Source organism: Chinchilla lanigera, unplaced genomic scaffold, assembly GCF_000276665.1.
Source record: "Chinchilla lanigera isolate Chin_1 unplaced genomic scaffold, ChiLan1.0 scaffold00056, whole genome shotgun sequence".
NCBI classification, from domain to species: Eukaryota; Metazoa; Chordata; class Mammalia; order Rodentia; family Chinchillidae; genus Chinchilla; species Chinchilla lanigera.
The window spans coordinates 5,074,149-5,097,509 of record NW_004955457.1 but is presented as its reverse complement, the minus strand read 5'-3'; the positions used below and the strand labels follow the sequence as shown (position 1 = coordinate 5,097,509).

At 40.9% G+C, this 23,361-nt stretch overlaps 1 protein-coding gene across 1 annotated transcript in view; it reads right to left on the bottom strand.

Moving 5' to 3' along the window:
* Nucleotides 1–9,939: 9,939 nt before the first annotated feature.
* Lancl1 (LanC lantibiotic synthetase component C-like 1 (bacterial)) overlaps nucleotides 9,940–23,361 on the bottom strand; it is a gene marked incomplete at its 5' end in the record, with an annotated part of 31,797 nt that continues 18,375 nt past the window's right edge. The window contains 6 exon segments of the mRNA XM_013520773.1: nucleotides 9,940–13,174; nucleotides 13,749–13,821; nucleotides 14,406–14,582; nucleotides 16,483–16,665; nucleotides 18,786–18,932; nucleotides 19,562–19,697. Of these exon segments, the coding sequence (XP_013376227.1) occupies nucleotides 13,098–13,174; nucleotides 13,749–13,821; nucleotides 14,406–14,582; nucleotides 16,483–16,665; nucleotides 18,786–18,932; nucleotides 19,562–19,697 (793 nt within the window). The 3' untranslated portion in view covers nucleotides 9,940–13,097.

Below are 23,361 nucleotides of genomic sequence, written 5' to 3'. Positions count from 1 at the left end.
TTGCTGGGGACGTGACCTGGGCAGGGGCATGTCTCTCCTGGGCTTCTCTTTTTGCTCTGTTTCCTGGCTCCCACAACCTGAGCAGCTTCCCTCTGCCCAGGCCTTTCCACCATGCTGTTCTGCCCTAGAGCTGGTGGGCCGTGGACTGTAAGTCACCATGGGCCAAATAAACCCTTTCTCCTTTAAGTCGTTGGTATCAGATATTTCATACCAGCAATAGGAAAGTGACAAAGACATCTATTTTATCCCACAGAAGTGTGGTTATTCCTTCTTTTGTTTTGCACTTGTATGGAATATCTGTTTTCCTCCCTTAATTTTTGGCCGCTGTGGGTCTTTAAATCTAAGGTGAGTCTCATAGACAAGGTAAGCTTGGATTATGTATTTTTCTTTTACTTTCTAACTCCACTTAGCTATTTTATATCTTTTGTTTGCAGCATTAAGTCCATATAAATTTATAGTAATTACTGACAGGGAGGCACTTTTATTGTCATTTTGTTTTCCATGTGTTACATTTTTGTCCTCTTCCTCTCTTGCTGTCTTCTTTCACATTTCATTGTTTTTTGGTGGTGATATGACTTGATTTAGTTCTCATCTTTTTCTTTTTCTTTTTGTCTTTCCGAGATAGGGTCTTACTATGTAGTTCAGGCTTGCCTTGAGCTCACTTTGTAGCCCTGGCTGGCTCTGAACTTACAACAATCCTCCTGCCTCAGCCTCCCAAGTGCTGGGATTACCGGTGTGCTTCATCTTCTTTTGTATGTCTTCTGTAAGTATTTTCTTCATGCTTATCATTAATCTTATATAAAACATCTTACTGTTATAGTAATCAATTTTAAGCTGATAACAATTTAATTTAAATCTCATACAAATATTTAGAATTTAACTGTCTCCCCTGCCATATCATTTACTATTGTCAGAAATGACACTTTTGTATTATGAATCAATTACTTTTACCTTTATAGCTATTTGTATACTTCTGTATTTTAACTTCTACACCAGGATTATAAGTGTTTTCTATATCACTGTTGTTATTACAGTATTCTGTATTTGTCTATATATTTATCTTTCCTCTTTTTCAACCCTTTTCTTCATCTCTCTTCTACATTCATGTCATTTTTTCTAGATTCCACACATGAAAGACATGATTTGATTGTCTTTCTGATTGTGGATTACTTTGCTTACTATGATTTTCAATTCCACCCACTATTCTGCAAGTAAATTGCCTTCATTTTTCATTATGGCTGAATAGTACTCCATTGCACATAGATAGCCCATCTTTTTCATTCATTAGTCCATTGACAAGCACTTAGGCTGATTCTATAACTTGACTGTTGTGAATAATACCATGATAACATGGGTATACAGGTATCTCTATAGTATATTGATTTTTCTTTCTTTAAGTATAATCTAAGGAGTGGTATAGCTATATCATATGGTAGTTATTTTTATAGTTTTTTGAGGAAATTCCATATTGAATCCTATAGTGACTAGTTTACATTCCCACCAACAGTGTAGACATACATATTCCTTTCATCACTGGCATATACTGCTTCTGTATTCTCGACAGCTATTCTGACTAGGGTGAGGTGGAATCTCACTATAGTTTTCTTTTTTTTTTTTTTTTGGGTTTTCTCCAGTACCAGGAACCGAACTCACGACCTTGTGCTTGCCAGGCAAGCGCTTTTGCCGCTGAGCTAAATCCCCAGCCCCCTCACTATAGTTTTCATTTGCATTTCTCTGATCACTAAAGATGTTGGGCATTTTTTTCATGTAGTTATTGGTCGTTTGTACTTCATTTGCCCATTTATTGGATTATTTGTTGTTTTGGTGTTGATTTTTTTGAGTTATTTATATATTGTGCATACTAATCCCCCCCCTGCCCCAGAAGAGTATCTGGAAAAGATTTTCTCCTATTATCTAGGTTGTCTAGTCACTTGTTTCCTTGCTGTGCAAAAGCTTTGTAATTTAATTCAATTCCATTTGTCAGTTTTTGCTATTATTTCCTGAGCAATTGAAGTCCTTATTCAGAAAGTTGCTGTCTATGCCTATATCTTTTTTGGGTCAAAATTAGTGTACCTTATTTAATAAACTTCAAAAATTAACAGACAAAAGGGAGTGTGAGGTTTGTTCTTCCTGAGGAACAGATGCATGACCCAGAGCAGGAAACTACGCTGCAAAGTTAGAATACCATGAGCCCCAGTCAAGCCACAGATAAGGAAAGACCTTCACTATAGGGTCAGGCGTAGGGTGGGTGGGGTAGGAAGGACCACAACTAGGTCACTGGGGTCTGAGACAGAGCAAGTGGAGAATAAGCCAAAAAGTCCCATCAGAAATGGGATCCAGAACTTTAATGTGAGCTGTCACAAGGAGTTGTGTGTGAGGGAGCTGGGCTGGGGTCACAGCCCATGAGGAGGTGAGAGGACTGCATAGCACCAAGGCAGTGACTGCTGAGCCTGCTTACCCTGTTTCCCTGCCTTCCCCAGCTACTCACTGACATCTAGCTATGCACCAGCTTCCCCAAGTTACCCACCCACCAGCCCTATTTACTCCCTAACCAGTCCCAATTACACCCCAATGTAATTGTAATTCTGAGCTACAGCCCAAACTCAGCCAGCTATTCAGTTACTGGTCCCAATTTCACCCAACCAGCCCCAACTACAGCCCATCCTCACCAAGATATTCTCCCTCAAGCCCACAATACACACCACAGTCTCTGACCTACACCCCAAGCTCTTCCAGCTGTGGCCCCAGCTCTCCCAGCTACAGCCCAGCTTCACTGATATACAACCAACTAGCCCATTCTACAGACCCAGCTCACCAGAGTACTCTCCAACCTCCCCCAAGTGCTCGCCTACCAGCCCTAAGTATTCACTCTTCCCCCAAGTACTCTCCTACCAGCCCCACCTGTTCAGCCACAACCCCAAAATACTCACCAACATCTCCCACACACTACATTCTCTAGTCTACACCCAACACCCCCAAGTATTCACCTACCAGTTTCACGTACTCCCCCACCCCCAATTATTCACCCACCAGCCCCACCTACTCTCTCACCTCCCCCAGGGCTCTACCTATGCCTACATTTTGAAATGTCTCTCCTGTTCTTCAGAAACAACAAAATAAAAACAGAAAAAGAAAATAAGAAAATGAAGGCAAGAAAAGAGTAACTGATCAAAACTCCAATTAAAGCATTAAAAATAAGTAAATAAAATTTGATAAAAGGAAGGAAAAAGGAGAGGCAATAAGGCACTACAATTGCTCCTAGCTAAGATGCTTAGATTGGAGAAGCCTCTCCATGTCCTCTACTGCTGGACTCTGCTAGTTATTGAGTAGTGAGTCACAGCTGGGGTCTCCCATAATTCTCTGGGGCCTCCCATAATTCTCTCTGCTTTCTCCAAATAGGTCCATGCTGTCTGTTGGCTGAGCTCTGCTCCACTCCCCATTGCGTGGGTCAGTTCACGGTGGTGTTGTGTGCTACAGCACTGTGTTGACTCCTGAGCTCAATACCCAAAGCTCCACGTCCACTTCCTGCCTCCAGCCCAAACTACTGGTGGCCCTGAGGTGCCCAACAGGCATGCGGGCTGCGTAGATGTGTTCTTGCTCCAGAGGCCTCTGAAACTCAGAAAAGTGACTGTCCTGCATTTTCCAATCTCCAAAGTAGCTTGGTCCAAAACAATATGCCCTCTCTCCAGATGGCTTCTGATTATAGAACTCCAAACATAGCCAGTCCTTCAGGAGAGTTCTTCACTAACGCTAACTTGCCATGCAGGAGGATGCACTGGCAGCCCAGATACTCGTGCTGGATTCAAAGCCTGCAAGAACCCTGCTTTCTCCTGAGGCTGGACTGCTGGTTCATATTTTTCCGGCCTGCCTTTTCTGGGCTTACCTTGTGCTTGTGCCATTGGGTTCTCTTCCTACCCAAGAGCCAGAGTCAGCGTTGCACACAGCTTCATCGTCCTCTCTGCTGCCTTTCTGCTTCTTCTCCATGCTTTACTTTCCTGTGACCTTGTTCTTGATTCCCAGAGCTATTTCTCTTTCTCTCCACAGAATATAATTTCTCCTTTTTTTACTTCAACTACTCTCACCCACAGTCAAGTGAAGGGGACTTGCATCCAGTATTTGTTTAAATAAGTTTTCTGTTCTTTCCTCTCTTCTTTCTGAAGCTCCCATAGTGCGTATATTGGTTCATCTGACGGTGTTCCATGATTGTCTTCACTCTTTCATTGTTTTCATTGTTACTGTTCTATTGACTAATTTTAATCATCTATCTTTGAATCCACTGATTCTGCCTTCCTTAATCATGTCCATTGGACACCTCTAGTGATTTTTTTTTTCAGTTCACTTATGTATTTTCTTTAGCTCCAAAATTTGTGTCCACTATTTTCCTACTTGTTGATATTCTCATTCTGTATGCATTCTTTTACCACATCTTTATGGTGAATACTTTATTTGTCAGCCCACTCATATCCTTTCATTTCTTTAGGACTGATATGATGATTTACTTTGCTCCTTCGCACAGGCTGTAGCTTTCTGTTTCTTCATGTCACTCATAGCTTTGTGTTGGGATTTGTCTGGGTCACTCAAGACTGAGAAAGGGAGAGGAGGATAGAAGTTCAGGAAGGAGCACCCAATCAGAGTGGAGGAGGTATTTCCGCGTCTTCTGTAGGACAGCTGGGTAAATAGTGATTAAAACAGTTGATGGTATATTTCAAGATATAGAAAAATAATGAAATTCTCCAAGTATAAAAATGATTATGTTTGAAGAGATGGAAAAGCTTATTACCATGGCTTGATTATTACACGTTGTATACATGGACTGCCATAATGTGCCTTATAAACATGTACTAAATATGATGTCTCAATTTAAAAAGGCAGCCACTTTTCTCCCAGTGCTTACACACTGGCTATATACAGCGGAAGTCTCTCGCCAGTAAGCCCAGTTAGATATTCTGGGGCCTTCTGAGACCTTGTCAGGGCTGCAATTTGTAAACCAGAGGTTTGCCCATTTCTTCTCTGAGGTACGTATTTGTAATCTTTTGCTTCCCCTGGTGTCTGTCCGCAGCATTGCAATTTCTCTGGTTTTCATAGCAGTGGACCCCATTCTCTTTTCCTTAGCGGTCTGCAGGCGCCCAGGTTATGCTTGCTGCATTATCACTTTGTCTCAGAAGAGGTAGATACTAGGCCTTCTGGCAGATCTCCCAAAATTCGGGCTCACTCCCTCAAGCTGAGCAGCTTCTCTGGATCGTGCTGAGCCACATCAGATGCAGCAAGCCGACCCCTAGCTCTCTTTTGTTTTCAGAGGCACCCAGGAATATCAAACATCCTGGCTCAGTTAGCATCCTGACTGAAGGGGCAGAACCATGTCTTTGGGCAATGCTAGTGCATGCTCCAGGATTTTCCTTCTTCCCAAGGGAAAAGCCTCCATTTGTTGCCTTCTTTCCATCCCACTGCATGTTGCTGGCTGAGCAAGCTTTCATGCACTAGTCTCTGTTCTCAGTGGCCATCAGGCATCCAAACTATCTAATTCCACCCGAGTTCTCATGGAGCATGACAGAAACCAGCTCCTTGTGGGTTCTTCCAAAAAGCTTGAACCTTGGACTTAATGCTTCCTTCCTCTTTTTAGCTGGGGTCCACTCTTCCAGTGCTGAATGTGTTCTATTTTTTCTATCTCACACAGATGTTTTGGGCTTTCTGTTTGCCTAGCGCAGTTCAACTTAACTGCACTTTGGAATTTTTATAAAGATGTTTGATCTGTGTTCTGTTAAATTCATGTTTCTCTGTAGGAACAAGGCCTGGGACTTCTTATTCTGTCATCTTATGATGTCAGTAGTCCACAATTAATTTTTAACTGCAGCTGAGTACTTGGAGATAATAAAACATGTTGGGCATTCACAATCATATGGTAAAAATACATTGGTTATGTGATTCCTCTAATCTTGGACTGATTCTTAGCATAAAATACCAGGGAATATGCTTATACAAACAGGATACAGGGATATCAAAGCTCACACTCATCTGTATCTGGCTTTGAATTTAGGAGTTGAAGAAACAGTGAGTCTATTTCTAATTAAGTTTCTAGGTTTCTTGGGTCAACTTTGTCTTAAATACTGAAGGATTCCTGGACAAATGAACTCAGAGGCACCATTGACTCACATTATTTTACAGAAGTCTGTAGGAATCATGGAAAATGGAAGACAATGGCAAATAAAGGCAGATGATATTTGTACTATATCTTTACTACTCATAATGTGCTAAGAAAAGTTTTGGAAAAATACATGATGGATCTGTTTTTATGTTTGTTATCTTTAAAGTTTTGGTTGGCCAAACAGCCAGCGTGAGTGCAATATTCATGAATTATGACTCCAACATTCTTGGTTGCTTATAAACTCTCAATGAGGGGCATGGGGATCTTTTTGACCTGAGTCTTGATAAATCTAGATGCTTTAAATACATTCTTTGTTATAAATATCTTCCATGTGATTCTCTAATTACCAGCTGCTTATGATTCATTGGACTGAAAAATTTCCAAATTCCTGGTAATTTCTTCATTAAAATTAGAAATACTTATTGGCTCCATGTTTTTTTTTTTTTTTTTTACTTGCTGCAATCCCAAATACAAAAACTTGGAAACCTCAAGATGATACTCTTTGTTTGACATTATATGAAATTATGTCTCACCAGAAATCAGACTTCAATCACTCTAGCTCTTTCATACCCTTGCTGCTACTGCGTGTACCCTTTGGTTTCATATACCTTAGTCAGTTCTTCCAGTATCAGTGAACTCCTGGCCTTAGGTTATTTTCTCTATGTAGTTCGAATTCATAATGGATGACCTAACCCCTCAAAGTAGGCTCTGTGGCCATGCTGTATGGCCATTATATGTTAACGTGTTAGAAATCACTATCTCAGGCACCCACCCCACTTGCATTTTAGAATCACTTTAATAAGATCCCTAGGAGATTTATATACATGCAATGGTTAAGCAAAGCCCTAACTTCAAAATATTTTGTAACAAATTTCTTTGACTCACACATTTCCTATCTGTTGCCATTACTAACCAAAGTCCATCCTGATGTGGCTCCCATTCACACTGACACTACATCCTTATATTTATCTCTTCAAAACCCTTGTGAGCAGATATATCTTCATCATCTTAGCAAGATCTTTAAGTAGTGTATGTTAGCAGCACAATTAATATTATCTGATGTTCTTCAACTTAGTCGCTACCAAGGTCATGAACCAATTACTAAGGTGCTAATGACATAGCAGGATCAATGAACTATTTCTTCTAAGATACGTGCTTCTTAACAGTATTCCTGAAGGCAGTGAATCTAACCTAAATCATTAACGTGGAGGCTATTAATTCTATTAGGTCAACTTCACTGGATTAAGAACTGCCTCACTAGCTGTTAAGCAGAGCACACTCCTGGGTACACCTGGGTAGGTCATGGAGGCATGGTTTTGGGTACTAAATATGCTTCTTTACCTGTTCCTCTCTGATGTTCTCCCCAGCTACTCCCTGAGCCACCATGAATTAAGTGGTTTTACTGCCCCGTGCCCTTCTGCCAATAATGTTCCTGCTTGGAGCTAGTTGACCATGGACTGAACCCCACAAACCATGAGCTAAGTCAGACCAGACCTCTCCTCCTGTAAGCTGTGAGTGCTGAGTACTGTCATAGAGAAGGGAAAGCTGATTAATCAAATGCAAAAGCTTGGAGTTTTTCAAAGTTTCACCTAAGAGGAAGTAATTCTGGAGGAAAGTAAATTCTTGTCTTCCTATTTCCCAGTACCTTGCCTACCACCGAAATCACCCAGATGTAATAACTGAGTATTTATCTTTTTAGTGTGTTCTCCCTGAAGGAGTACCTAACTTCAATATTTCTAAATATGGCAGAAACTGCAGAGCTCTGGAAGGACCCAGACTTAAATTTATGAAACAAGGGAAACAGTAGTGGAGGAGTTAGCAAGACTATCATTTTGTATTTTCTTGTAATTGCTTCTCTAGTCACCTGTCTTCTTCAATGGACTATAAATTGCCAGACTAGGGATGTCTGTTTTATGCACACAGAAGGCCTAGCCAGGTACCTTGCACCCAAACATGTTTCATGAATTTGGAAGAATAAATGATTTTAAATCACTGTTCCTGGCAGGACTAATACAGCGGCATGTCTTCAGCACCATGATCTGACAGTGCTAGTAGCTCACATTCCATCAGCAACAGTGCGTGTGTTCATTTCTGAAAGCCATGTCCTGACCAAACAATCTCTACCAGCCACCAACTTTCAGTGAGCCGCATTCAGTGTTTTCCAGGTTACGGCACAAAAGCTTGTAATACCCAGCTCCATCAGAGAAATTAGGCAACTGTAACACCACCTTCCAGACTGATTTGTCAAGAGCCCTGCCTTTCCCTACATAAGGACTAAGTGCTTCACAAAGGACTAAGTGCTTCACAAGTGCTTTCTCTTCTTTATAGAGTGAAAGAACATTAGCTGCAGATTTAATGTCACCATGCTTGTAATTTGCATGTGGATGAAAAGTTAACATAATGTAGAAATGTGGAATTAAACTGGTTGATTATGAGCAGCAGCTCTGCTAAGATCAGTTTCTCTCTCCTCATTATTCCACCTTTTGGCTTATTGTATTTGGTGCTTTCTCTCATTACTCACAAAATTGCAAAACACGTCCCCAAGGATGTACTAGCAAAGGGCTTCTGGAAAACGGTGTCTGGGTAGTTTACATAATGGGAACTAGGAAGCCACTGCTCTGCATTGTACAGAAGCCACTGCTCTCTCACTTTGCTAACTGACACATAGCGTTAGGAGAAGGGAGAGAGCTTCAGATGCAAAACTGAGTGAGGAATTTTTCAGGACGCTGACTTGTAGGTTTTCTTTCAGTTCAAGTGATGCTTATAAGAAGAAAGAGTAAGACTTTTAGTGAGACTGAATCCACAGTGAGAGCTATTTTGGTAAAAAGAAATGACATAAAAATTACTGTACTCTTAAGAGAGTATGAGGAGGGTAACAAAGGTCTTTCTAATGCAAAATTAGAAATAACTATTTTGGGAAAGTTGCCAGAGAAATTTCTTAAGTTTTGTTTGTTGATGAGATTGTAATCATGGTGCAATTTAATGTAGCTGTCCTTTTTCTTCTGACAGGAAGAGGTAAGGCAGAGCAGTGCCAGCTGGTCTTACCGGTTGCAATTTAGTTTGGGGTGTGAGTGGGAATGGTCTAAGCAGCACTGTGGCGTCCCTGTGACCTCTCCATGGCACTGTCCCCTCCATGCCTCATTACCCACGTGTAAGGACTTGCTATCACCACACACATTACCAAGCCGTTACTTCATCCAAAGGAAATAAAGATAACTGCATTTAGCCTCAGTGTTACGAGTCATTCAATGCAGCAGAGGGAAGAAGGGCATTTTAATCATACCTGCAAGAGGACAAAATGTAATTTAGAGATGAAAACAAGTGCTTTATAATTTGTCAAATCTTGGCTGCAGTGACACTAACTAGCTGTGTCATGAAAGTAGTAACAGAAAGTTTTCGCAGGTGACTGAACCCAACTTCAGCCTCTGCAAATACTGTATACGCTACAGTTATGCCCCACCCAACCCCCTCTTCTAGTCAAAGTCCTTTCAGAACTGGCGATTAGGGAAATGCATTTCTGGAATTAGGGCTTTAGGCACTGACTATACGCGGGGGTTCACAGATGAGTGAGACGGACAATGCACCGCTCTGCTGATGCCTTATAGATCCCTCCTAATTCTACGACGATCAGATTTAGAAGTGTTTTCCTCTCATCAAATCTAGTTTTTAGAAGTAATGGAAGTCTTCTTTGAACCAGCAATGAAGAAAAAAGTAGAAACAAGCTCTAGAGAATGCATGTACCAGAGAGGAAAAACATTCAAGTTGAAGCTGAAGCAAACAAAAAGCATGTGGCGATATATAGTTCTAATAAATTTTTTAATGAAGACCAGTAAGTCAAATCCTTTACACAACATATAAATACATACAATGCCAGTCCTTCCCGTGACAACACAACACTGCAGTGGGTCTCCTGAACACCCCAAACATGGCTTTATATTTATAGGTGAGAACTAGTTCTAACACCCAACAGTACAGAACCCTCAGAAATGTGCTCTTCTCTGTTCTGGGAAAGCAGAAATGGAATCAAGATTCAGTTTGAGTAATCAGGTGTCTACAAATGAATCCTGGTAGCCAACAGTGTATAAATAAATGTTCACTGTTCACGATTTTTATTTCAGAATCAACTGGTAAAAAGCAGGGTATCAAGAGACTGGACACAAATGAACCTGAGAATATAGAATAGAGTGTATCTTGCAATTCAGTTATTTAGGGCAATCTTAGCAGGGAGGGAATAGCCTTAGGTCCCCTCCTTACCTAGAACTCTACCTACCATGGAGATTTTTGATGATAAATAATTGAAACCGACACAAAAGATGAAAAAGAGCCAGCTGACGCTAAGGAATAAATTCAGATGCAAGTCACACCAGATGGGGGCTATGGCAATGTGCATGACTATGTTCACACTTTCACATGGTGAGAGTTAACCACTGCAGTTTCTCACCACCACACAAACAGAGATCACAGGATAAATGAACACTGCTTGACAAGCGTTGAAGGTCTCACTACCTAGTCTTTGCAGGGAGGTAAGGGATGCTATGGAAACAACTTCTGTGAAGTTTTTTTTTTTTTTACTGAGAAGGAAAGTATCCGAGGGACAAGCATAGTACACATACAGCTACAAAAACGATGCTGCTTCCTTTTGAAGTTAAGAAAGTCAGTGGAAAAGTTTCTCTTAGTCACTACCATGGTGTTAAGGTACTGGTCTTGGCTTTGTTCCCTCTGCCTGAGTTTAAAATTCTATCACAATTTTCTTAGTTTTTAAGTGTAAATAAAACAAACAATGGCACAAATATCTGGTCAGTTTAGTAACAGTCTTAAAAAACTTGAGTTGTGTTTATGTTGGTGAATTTTTAAATAGAGGATGATAGCAACTATACTATAATCCAAATATTACCAAGAATCATATACACAATGTTCCTCTCCCTGCTTTGAGGTCTGCTTCCCGGGGTTAAATTAAGGAAGAGGCTTGGGGAAGCAACTATGATCAGGTCTCCCTGGGCTCAGGCAAAGTGTGTTGCTCATTTTCCCTCACTTAGTAACTTGATGAGTAGCTAAAAGCACAAGCACAATGTAGTAAGACTTTTTTTTTTTTTTGATTTTTCTCCGGTACTGGGAATCGAACTCACGACCTTGCGCTTGCCAGGCAGGCACTGTGCCACTCAGCTAAATCCCCAGCCCTGTAGTAAGACTTTTAACTAAGCCAAATGATCTTTATTAAGTTGGACACCCAGCCAAAGGCAAATGAGCTCTGCTGTGCATTCCTTTTACATATTCCTGCAATGCCAACACTGCCGATCTGAAACTTGAACAAGGAAAGAACACCTGCACACAGCTGAGCAGGAGCATTTCAACCGTCTAAGAGGCACGGGGTCCTGACTCCCACGAGCCACAGAGGGAGTACTTTACACCGAGGCACTGAACAAGTGGGCTGCTTTGTGGACCCTACTGTCAGTAGCCCTTAAAGGGCCAGAGAATTTCCAATATTAGCTATTTTGGTGCCAAACAGAGAAAAATAACAGGATTGCTATCCATAGGAACCAGCATACACTGTGGGGATTTGGTTTAAAGTTCCAATAAAAATGGCACATTTTTGTGACCAAGAGAGCTATGAAATAGGCACATTTAGAGTTCTCCGACCATGTTGTTTTAAAGTCACATAATGTTCTAAAATCAGTCAAAAAGTGTCTCCCTTGCCTGGGAAAGGCAGAAAAGGAGGAGGGGAGAGCTAATAAGTCGAAACATTGTACATAATTTGAAGCACCAGGAAGTCTTCATTCACCATAGAAAAGCCAGTTCTCTGGCCTTGGACTGATGAACTGTTCAGCCTGGGACATGCAAAGACTCATTTGTTACCAGCGTGGACTCTGGGTAAATATCTCCTAATAAACATTTTCGGTTAAGACCTTAATATTCTTTTTCAAATTACTGGCTCTACAGCGTTTCCTTCCTGCTCCTTTTACCCAGAGGTAGAACACAGTTATTACTTAGTGAAAAGACCAACGTTAGGCAAACTGACAGGAATAAATTTTAGGGATCTTACTAAACAGCCAGCACTGAAGGATGGTCACTGCGAAGGGAAACACAAGCCCAAGTTTAGGGTTCAGCGGAGCAGGGCAGACTCGAGTCCGTGGTCACAGTATGCGCACACGGAACACCTGCGTCCCGACTCACGGGAATACCGAAGAAGAAACATAAATAAATCCGAGTAAATACTTCAAAACTACACTCGATTATTTTAGAGAAAACAATAAAATGTTAATATTAGCTTATCTTGAACTAACTTTTAAGTCGGAATGTTCATGACAACCATCATGTTTTAGTTTTTCATTAAAACGCTGGCATCCAGGAAGCTGGATGCTTCTCTGACAAAGTGGCAAGCAAGGGAACTGAAAGATGACACTAAGGTCCTGAGTCCCATTTACAATTCTTGAAATTTTTCTCCCGGAAGCACACTTTTATTTTTGTCCCCTTTCATGATCAACCCCATAGAGAAAAGCAAGCCATACAACTGCTTTACTGTTAGAGGAAGAATGCTATATAGTAGGGGCTGGAAGGCGCATTCAACAACACTCACATATTTAAGTTTGCTTATTATACTTAGTTTCTTTTAAATATTTTTAGAACAGAAACAGATGCTTATATTTATCATTTTAAATAAGGTAAGATTTCCTCCAAGTTTTGAAATACATAGATGACCTTAAAATATTATACTTATCACCTGTCTTTCCTGTCAGAAGAAACTCAAAAGTTAATTCTTCCTTGCATACTTTCCAATACAGTGAAAGTAAACAGTAAAAAATGAAACTAAGACCAATTCTGGGAAAAAAAAAAAAGGAACCAGCTAACTCAAGCATACGATTGGAGTCTATGTTTCTGTCCAAAGCAGCCAAAGCATGGGGCCAGGTGGGACACACAGAAAGGGTCTGCTCTGAGTTGCAGGGGCCGTGCTGTCCTCTCACAGTTCAAATGCAGGGAACTTGGCTTTGCTGGGGACGAGCAGATCCGCCAGGAAGTATATGGTTCCCGCCATCCCTGAAAGAGAGAGGTGCAAGTTACTATACCAAATGATTGCATTCCATAGAGCCGCTCCACTTTTTAAATCACCAACATTACAATAGTAATGACAGTGGCTGAAAGGAACCAAAATCTGTATTTATGCACTTTGCAGACTGAGGCCAGATGAACTCCCTAGTGAGTGCTCAGCCTTTTTATTCAGGGTAAGACAGTAGAGAGAAGGAAGCCAGGTAAGTCCAAGTCACTGCCTGTCCTCTGCCACAGTGAGCACCTTGGCCATGGCGCAGTCTGTTTATCTGTGAGGCGAGGACAGTAATGCTTGATGACTTTGCTGAAATGATTTACAATGACATCTGTAAAATGTTCAGCATGTGCCCAGCTCCATAAATGGCAGTTACCACTGTGACTACTAGTATTCAGTCTGTGGTGAGACGTGCTCATTTTTAATACTGACCTGTCATATTAGGAAATAAAGAAGCAGTGTAAGTAATGACTATAAATTAATTTGTTGCTACAACTGAATTCAAATGTGTTAATTAGCAAGCAGGAAAGAAGCTGCTAATAAGGAAAATAAATAATGTGTGAAAAATACCTTCGAAGAGGGAGAAAGGCGTGTCTGGGGTCCTGCACCCATGTTCTCCATAGTCTAAGCACCATTCAGCAAACTGAAAATAAAACCAGGTTAAATTACTGGAGTGATTTCTTCCTGAGACTCTAACAGTTGACAGAGATGGTCTTTAAGGACTACTCTGAAAAGTAAGATAGTATCAAGTCAGGGAGGAGGGACTAATGCCCAGAAAACTGGACGGTCCACTCTACAAGAAGAGTATGTAGTGGGAGGAATTTAATGAATTGTGTGATCCAGGGATTGCCAAGGTTACCAAGAAGAAGGGAACACAAATCACCCTACAGCTTTATTTTTTCTTCCATAAATACTATTGAGTAGAATTACGGCCCATTAGATTTTGAAAGTTTTTCTAAAAGAATATGCCTGTTACTTGTAAACGCGTGTCTTAAAAAACTAAATTCTTTTTGTTTTTGTCTTTTCGAGACAGGGTCTCACTATGCAGTTTAGGCTGGCCTTGAGTTCACTTTGTAGCCCAGGCTGGTCTCGAACTCACAACGATCCTCCTGTTTCAGCCTCCCGCTGCAACGCCTGGCAAAAACTAAATTCACTGAATCAGATGAGTTACAGTCTTCTCCTGAACCTCCTGAGGGGCTGCTTTGCTGCTGGCAGTCTCACTCCTACCTTACAGGCCCTGTACAGGTACTTCCTGTCCTGTGTGAGGTTGTAGAGCGTCAGGAAGGCATAGGCATTCCCTGCAGCGCCGTGGCACAGCCCGTAGCCCTTCTTCAGCAAGCCATACTGCCAGATCACATCGGTACACTGGTAGGCATCGCAGAGGTACTGCTCCTCTCTGAATACCTGAAGGGTTGAGGGACATGAGTTTCATTATAAGGATGTAAAAGCAAGTCCTACTGACATCCCTTCCTGCTAGGAAAGGAGAGGAGATGGGGAAGGGAAGAGAAGGAGGTGGCTTTGCAAGAAAAGGTAGGGATTTTAGCGAGAGAGAGATGTGTTATATCAACAGTGCCAAATTATTAAAGCTGATCAGCTTTGCTGTTTTTAACTAACTGGGAATGACCTTGTCTCTAGAATCTTGCATCGTGTCACTGATGAAGCAGCATTATTTAACCTGAGCTTGCTATCATCATTAGCCTTTTTCCAAAGAGCACATGCTCACTTCTCTCTGCTACGCTTCGCCCTTAGGAAGTTTATTCACAGACCAGAGAAGAAACTCTCAGCTGTTAATATGCAAGTTGACTGTAAAGCACTAACCTTTGTTAGAAAAAGAAACCTTAATCATCCTTTGATGCCTTTTATCAAAAGGCATCTTGATCCAAAATTTAAAGTAAAAGTATTCTGAGTAGATTATTCAAAGTATCCTTAAAAGTAGTACAAGGCAGCTGAAAGTTTTTCCCTTTACACTTAACTTTCTGAAATGAATTTGATATAGTAAAGCTAACTTATGAGATGTCAGTGTCTATCTACAGTCTAGAGATTTATAATTTGTTAATTTGGCACCAATAGTCACCAGTAACTGGGCTTCTCTTTTTTTCAATTAAGGATCTTTTCGTTCTTGGTTATAGTTCTGCTACAGCAAGCTTTTTAGGAGTGGTATTTATATTTTTTTTTGTTTTTGTTTTTGTTTTTCTCCGGTACCGGGAACCGAACTCACGACCTTGCGCTTGCCAGGCAGGCGCTTTGCCACTGAGCTAAATCCCCAGCCCCTATATTTTTTTAAATTGTAGAAAATGTACATAGTATAAAAGTTACCATTTGAACAATTTTTAAACATAAAATTCACTGGCATTAATTAGATTCACAATGTTAGATAACCACCATTACTATGGATGTGCAAGACTTTTTCTAATTCCCAACAGAACCTGCATCCATTAAGCAATACATCAATATCCTTCCCCTGGCTCCAGGTCCTGGGAACCTCTATTTTCTGTCACTATGAATTTGCTTACTCTTCCCACTTTGTATTAGCCACCCCTTTGTGAAAGTGGAGTCACAAAGTTTATCCTTTTGTGCCTGGCTAATTTCTCAGCATGTTTTTAAAGTTCATAAGTTGTGGTATGTATTTGAATTTCATTCTTAAGACTAAATAAATCCCACTGCATGTGTACATAACGTTTTCTTTTTCTGTTCATCTGTTGATGGATACTTGGGTGATTTCTATCAACCGGCTTAGCAAGAATCTATTATGAGTACTGGCACACACCTACCTGTTTGAATTCTTGGTTTTAGTTTTAGTGCATGTACGTCTATGTGTGGAACTGTTAATGTAAATTATATATTACTTGAAGGTTTAATTTTTTGAGCAACCACAACTGTTTGCCATGGTAGCGACACCATTTCATGCTTCTACCAGCAACGAGGTTTCCATTTTTCACTAATGTTCTGAGTCACTCAGCTGTGCCAGATGCCCTTGTCTTGGTTACTCCACCTATCATAAAGCAATCTCCTGCTCTGTGAAATAATGTCTGCTAAAGTACAATGGATACTGTGAGAGTGAATTATAACATCATTTAGCAAAGTGATCTAAGGTCCAACAAGTGAATTTTATAATCCTGTAAGCATTATAAAACCAATTTTAAATTATAAATTTTTTTGTTTTCTAGTTTTATTCTTTTAACTTTTTTTTTTTTTGGTACCAGGAATCGAGTTCATGACTTTGCGCTTGCCAGGCAGGCGTTGTGCCGCTGAGCTATGTCCCTGGCCCCAGCTTTTTTCTTTTAAATGAGAAAACATACAATACCTTATAGGCCTGGGTGAGCATGTAGATTACCCCAGGAGCGCCGTGGCACCAATGGACAAGCAGATCTCGATTATCTTCCAGACATGGAGGATAATTGCCAGAAGGGAATTTCAGCTGGCAGACAAAGTCTACACTGGGCTTGACCAAACTATGTAACTTTGCTTGGCTCACTTGCAGGCTGGGCTAAAAATGAGAAAGAATTATTACTAGTTCTGCTGTAGTGAACAGATCTTCCCAGGACCCAGCATGCATTTTAAACCAGAAAACAAAACAAAACAAAACTTGAACTAGAAAGTCATTAAAAAGCCTTGGATTTTATCCAATTTTTTTTCCACCTATCCCAACATATTGGTTAACCTTATTTTACTTTACAATTTTTAAGTAATAGAACAAATTAAATTGGGCCATTAGTTAACTCAGGGCCTTCTGTGTGCATTAAATTTCAATATTTGTTACTTATATACATACAAATAAGTTTCCTAATTCAGTGCTTCAGAATGTCAGTGGAGATGTCTCCTAAAATTTCAACGCCTAAAGCATGCTTTAAGGGCATAAAGAGATGCAGTAGATAACAAAGCAAATCTTTAACACTACATTTAGAGAAGTGATTCGGGATATTTTCAATAGAAAAGGACTCCTAGCATCTAACGTCAAACTGCAGCATGATTTTAGATCAAATCTTTCTGCAAAGGATTTAAAACCAATCTATACGTAGGATCAGTGTGAATGATGTTCAGACTTACAGGACACACTGACTTAGGGCACATGAGCTCCCATCTTTGATATAATTTCTTAATTTCTCTCTTTGCTTCTGTTCTTAATTCAATGTATTGCTCACTCTTTAAACAACAAATCCAAAGCTGTGCTGTCAGCAGAGGGGGTGGGGGTAGGCCTTGGGCGGGGTGGACGGAGTGAAGCACAGGCAGGAGGAGGTGCTGGGAATGGAGAGACACTGCAGTTTTGAGAAGATCCTGAATATGTACTGAGTTCTTCAGAGGACACAGAGGTTGCACTTCAGATAAAGAACAGTGCTGAAGCTCAATTTACAGTGTTAGAGTTGAATGGGAAAACTTTCAAGTGTGATCCAACACGGCCTAAAAGTAATATTGGTTTATTTTATGTTGGTACAAAGGCATACACTACAGTGGACTTTCAAGAAAAAAAATTAAATCATTCCAAATGTATAATACCCTACAAATGGAAAAATCAATACTTGAGCTTTCAGAGAGCTAACAAAAACAGGCAGAATGGAGGATGTCCCCTCCAGGACCTGTTAAAGAAAGGTCAACATGGCCATCTAGTCACTGATGTGCGTCCTTCTAACTCACCTTGAACTTCAGAAGACAGAACTCCTTTTCTGGTAACTTTTAAGGATCTACATGTGCTTTGGGAAAGAGAGAGCTCCCAAGGGAATGTGCCAGGAAAATAAGGGAATTTAAGCTTAAATTGTCAAAAACTCTGATTATAAAACTAGTTGAGAAATTCAGAATAAATAGAACTGTTTTGGGATTGCCAGTAACAATCCAAGTGTGACTTTGTATTCCAAAGCACTAATAACTTTGAGTTTTTTCACTCTGCTCTCATTATCTAGTTACAGGCAGAGGAAAGGCCTGAGTATGATTTTGTATTACACAGCCAGCTGGTAGCATGGACATCCAAGCAGTCATGCTGAATATATTAATGCAAAGCTTTATGTGCTTTGGGAAGGTGAGGGTGGTAGTTCTGCTGCCATTAATAAATCAGTTTTTTTTAATTGCAGTGAGTTCTACTTGTCCTTCGTCATCTGACTTTGACTGATGTCTCTAAGTGTTATCAAAACCTAAGAAGTGCTGGGAACAGTACACTGAGCTATTTTTCAGGTATGTTACAAAACATTCACTAAAAGGTCTCCTCAGCTTTGCTATGTGAGCCTCAGGCAACATGTGCTCATTTGTTTTCTATTGATTTTGTTTCAATGAGTTGTACCATATAGTGCAGAATAATATTCTTAACTCAAGAACTTGCTGAAAGACAAGAACAAAAGGGTACTCCATATAGGATTATGGTCAAAATAGCTTGTACAAGCAGCACTGAGTTGGCAAGTGTGGTAACAGTCAAATCAAACGTCATGAAGCAGTGCCTTTCGTGTTAATACACTTCAAAATGCATGTGGGTCAATGTTTCTTTGTCTAGGTCAAGTGGTTAAAAGAAGTATGATATGGCAGCTGACAGGATAAAACACTGCTGCAGGATTTGTCTTCTCCCCTAAGCCAGGATGGTCACCAGGAAGCACACTTTAAAGTCTCACCATCTGCACCCCTTACCTGCATCAGGTAGTAGTATATTCCTGCCAGGCCGTGAGCAGCCCCGACGTAATATTCCTGGTACCATTCATACATCAGTGGAGACTTTGCCGTGAAGTTTCTCTTTCTAGCTAGATTTTCTCCAGAGGTTAAAACTGTTTCACAAATCTGTAGGGAGGAAGCCAACCAAAATAATAGGAGGCAAAGGAGTTTTTCCATAAGGGGCACCAAAGAACTGATAGCAAATTAAATACCATCTTCCAGCCGCAAGAGCACAGTGTACCTCTGTTTCACACAAGTGACTGTGACTATATCCTGCCTACAAGAGTTTACCTATTAAAGCACAGCTGGGTGTGGTGTGCAGGCTTGCAATCCCAGCAAACTGGAGGCTGAGGCAGGACAATCTCCAAGATTTCGAGGCCAGCCTGGGTTACACAGTGAGTTTGAGGTCAGCCTGCACTGCACAGTGAAACCCAGTCTCAAAAAATCAAAATAAAGGAAAGTACAAACTGGGCACAGGAGGAGATACCTGCACCTGGGAAGTGAAATCTAGCCTAGTGTTCCCTGAAAGGGTCTCTAAACTCTCAAGTGGAGCAAGTTCCAACTCCAAGTCCCTCCCTCCAGTGATTCCAGGAGCACTGGAAGCTGCTGGTGCTCAGGTTGTGCCTGACCTCTAAAGGTCAAAATACATGGCCTTTCTGCCTGGGATGTGCTAACTGGAAAAACAAAGACAATGGTTTAGGCAGAGAATAAAGCAGTGGGATTCTAAAAAGCCTAAATGCACAAAAACATGGTACCTGCTGAATATGGCTTTGAGGAATTTTTTCTGTTCCAAAGTTCTTATTGACAAAAAGAAGAGCATAGATGTAGCCCATTCGTCCATACAGCATTTCATTTGGAGCATGGGGATCGATCTTATTTAGGTGAATCAGCCTAGGAATAGAAATATATGTCTAAGATAATCTGAAAGGGACTGACACATCCATGTATGAAACGCTCAAAGTTCAAAGGTAAGTCCTCCATGAAATCTTTCCTCACAGTGGAACTGCTGAAAATCTGATGAAGGAAGAAATACAAGTGCGTGGCTACGGCTACCTCGTCCCTCACAGAGGCACGCCCCAAGACTAGTACTCAAGCAGCTGGGTGCCGAGAAACAAACAACTGCTAGTTGTTGTAGCATTGAAGACCCAGGAGAAAGGACTAAGTCAACACTCAAGGGCAATTTTCATAAAAAGAAATGCTTGCTACCTCTCACTGATTTCCTTCCTTGATTTATTTCTTAATGGGATACCAGTCCTACGGGAAGTGCCCGTCCAGCAGCCTAAGCTACCCAACCAGTAACACATGCAGTGGCTCAAAAGTCTCAGCCTCTGGCTCTTACCTTCAGAAGCAACCTTGTTTACCAACTCTATCCCCACATGTTCTCCAGCTTGCAATTTAACCATACATCTTCACAACCACCATATCGGCACAGAGTACTCTCACCTGTTACTGACAGACTCAGTTCAGTTCTGGGTCCAGAAAGATGGAGTAAGCTCACTTCACCTGCCTCTCCCACTCAACGTAGTCCTAAATGGTTCTGCACAGCTATGAGGCAGCTATGTGAGAACTCTACAAGTAAGCAGCAGGCAGACTGGGGAAGACCAGAATTTGAAGAACCACCAAACAGTGTGAGTTTATCACTTTTTCCCCTAGCCCGAACTCAGTACTGCACAGGTAAAACCTAGACTGGGCAATAGGGAGGACAACAGAGAGCTGCTGAAGGATCCCTTCAGGTCTCTCAGTGACAAAAAGGATACAAATTCCCTTTGTTCTCATGCCCCAGGCCACAGGTAATACCATCACAGGAACTCAAAGGAGTCAAAACTCTGAGGGAGGGAGCCTTTCGTACAGATCCCAGGAGCTGTGGTTCCAGGAAGGAGGGGAACCTCACTGCTTTACCTGTCTCTGTCCTCCAAATCACCTGGCTCTAGAAGCAGGCATGGGGGATGGGGCAAGGTAAAGCAGGGTAACCGAAGCCCCAGCTTCCTTGACAAAGGAGCACAGAGGGAAGGCCCAGGGAATCAGAAAGCAGAGGAGAACGGAGAGAAAATAAATGTGGCAAAGAAACCACATTTGGGCATCTGAAACCTGTGAATGAATCTTGTCTTCTGTGTGGGGGTCATGTGGCAAACTGACAGGAAAAATGTCCCTGCTCATTGAGATTACTTATCACATTAAGTTTTGAAAGTGCATCTCAATTTTCCCTACAATAGCCTATGAGTTCACTGTGATCCCACTTAAGTTATTAAAACATTTACAGCTTTGGTGAAACTTGACACAATGATATTAGTAAAAAGAACTAGGGAATTTCTGGAACACTAAATTCATCTGGTGATTTGTGATACTCAACAAATTAATCCCTATTCATAAGGTTTCTCACCTATAAAATGAATGAGTCTTCTGAGTTAAAAATTCTGTCATTTGCTCTCTGTGTAGAAATTTAATTCTGAAGTAGTTAGAAACAATGGGCTGTGCCTTGTCCATCTAAATTTATTCTGCACACTAGAGAGGGTCAATTAGCACCGAAGTATCAGAGATCATGACTATGAGGTGCTTGGTTACATCTGAAATACTCTTATTATCAACCAACATCCAGAGGTACTCTACATTAAACTCTGTACTAGCACATTTGTTAATAAGTGTAGTAAAAAATGTTTAGAAAATGGTTTTCACTGATGGGATGAGCAGTAGTCACAGGCTAGAGGTGTGGGTGATGGCACAAGCTTTCTCATCCTTCCACGGATAGGATCTAAGAGAGCCTTGAGGACAACGTGGGTTTCTCGGTGCTACAAGAACAGGGTAGGGGCCTACGTATGTATGTGGGTCTTCTTCTAAGGTTTGTCCATCTGGCAGAATAGGTCAGGGTACAGCTGAGGGGTTACATATACAGTCCCACAACTGATCTGCGGAGACGCCCACAGTTACAAGACGCCCAAAGCAAGAACAAAAGAAACCCAAGGAAACTAAACTAAGACAACGGGCTACTGGCACATCTGCAATAGGTTCAGTGAAAATGTCCTACCTGTGAAAGGAAAAATAACCCTCATTTCAAATCCCCTTCCTTACCATTTTCGTAAGCTATAGCAAAGGAGAGCATTTAGTGTTTCAAATGAAGAGGACATGTGTCAGTAACAGGAGGAGCTGATTTTAGTGACTGAAAGTGGCTGACAGTTATGAAACAGGGCCAAGAAGAAGGTACAAAAGAGGCTGGAAGGGAACCTATTCCCCAGAAGGAAAGATGGATTTAAAGCAGCATGGCTAGTTGCAGTTTTTTTCTTTTATAATATAGGAAAAAAGCTCACATGCAACAAAGGTTATTGTAAGAATATGGTCACCATGTTCAGGTTTCTATTGTCATGTAATAGCTTATTTGATCTTCGTTCAATACGCACAGTGCTATACAGGTGGCAGGATATTTGGCTATGTACTTCAATACCACATACAGGTGTATACACGCACACATATACCTACACCCCTATTTGTGTGAGTGTGTGATGATGTGTGTCAAATCCAGGACCTCATGCATGCTAGGCAAGAAATCTACCACTAAGCTACATCCCTAGCCAGCCCTTAATTTTTTAAAGGACTGAAAAACATTTATTAAGAAAATTATAATATTTTTCCTTGTGCCAGAATTGGCAGTTCAATTAACACTGAGACCACAAGGAAACAAATCTGTTTACTAGTTAAAAACTCAACTATTGTAGTAAAAAAAATTAATGTCTCAAGTTCAGCTAAGAACCCACTATCTGTATCTGTGTTTCTGTTCCCATTTTCCTGGCCGCGGAGGGCTGGGGGATGACAGTATGCGGAGCTTTCTTCTGCCTAACATATATCATGTCTGTTTTTGCCCTTCCTGCTGCACAGAGATATTGGTGGCACAAAACAAATATAGAGCTTTGCTATTTTGTACCCAATTAGGTGTGAGTTTTAACAAATGTTCAACTGTATAGAACTCAAACATAAAAAAAAAAACAACTTACTTTTGTAGAGGAAATAGAAAAAACTATTCAAAAAAGTAAAATTTATGTTTAGTTTTTAGGCAAATACTACTTAAGAAAGTATTACTCAGAACCAATAATGCAAGGATACATTATTAGCAAAACGAAATGCTTGAACCACTTTTTTTTAGAAAACATTGGTCTTGTAATTGCCAATGTTATCGTGCTACCGTAGCATCCCACTAGGTGGCGATACAAAAACAGTAAACCAAATTCGTATTTGCATTTTGCAGCCAAACTCATTTGCATTTGTGCTGTTCACAGTAGGTAGCTGTTATGGTTTGTGTCCGAATGTCCCCCTCAAAGCCTCATGCAGTCATGGGGCGGGCTTCTGGTTTATGACTGATCCATGATTCAATGCTGGGATTATGCTTGTGAGAGCTACACCTGCCCTGAGGCTTGCATACAATGTAAGGGAGGGAAAGAGGCTGCTTGCAGCTTCTCTCCTTGTGCTTGTTGCTTTTTTTATCGTCCCTGCCATGAACTGTTGCCCTCTGCTATGTGCCACCCTGCCTTGGAGCCAGCTGAGTATGGACTAAAATCTCCACAAATTT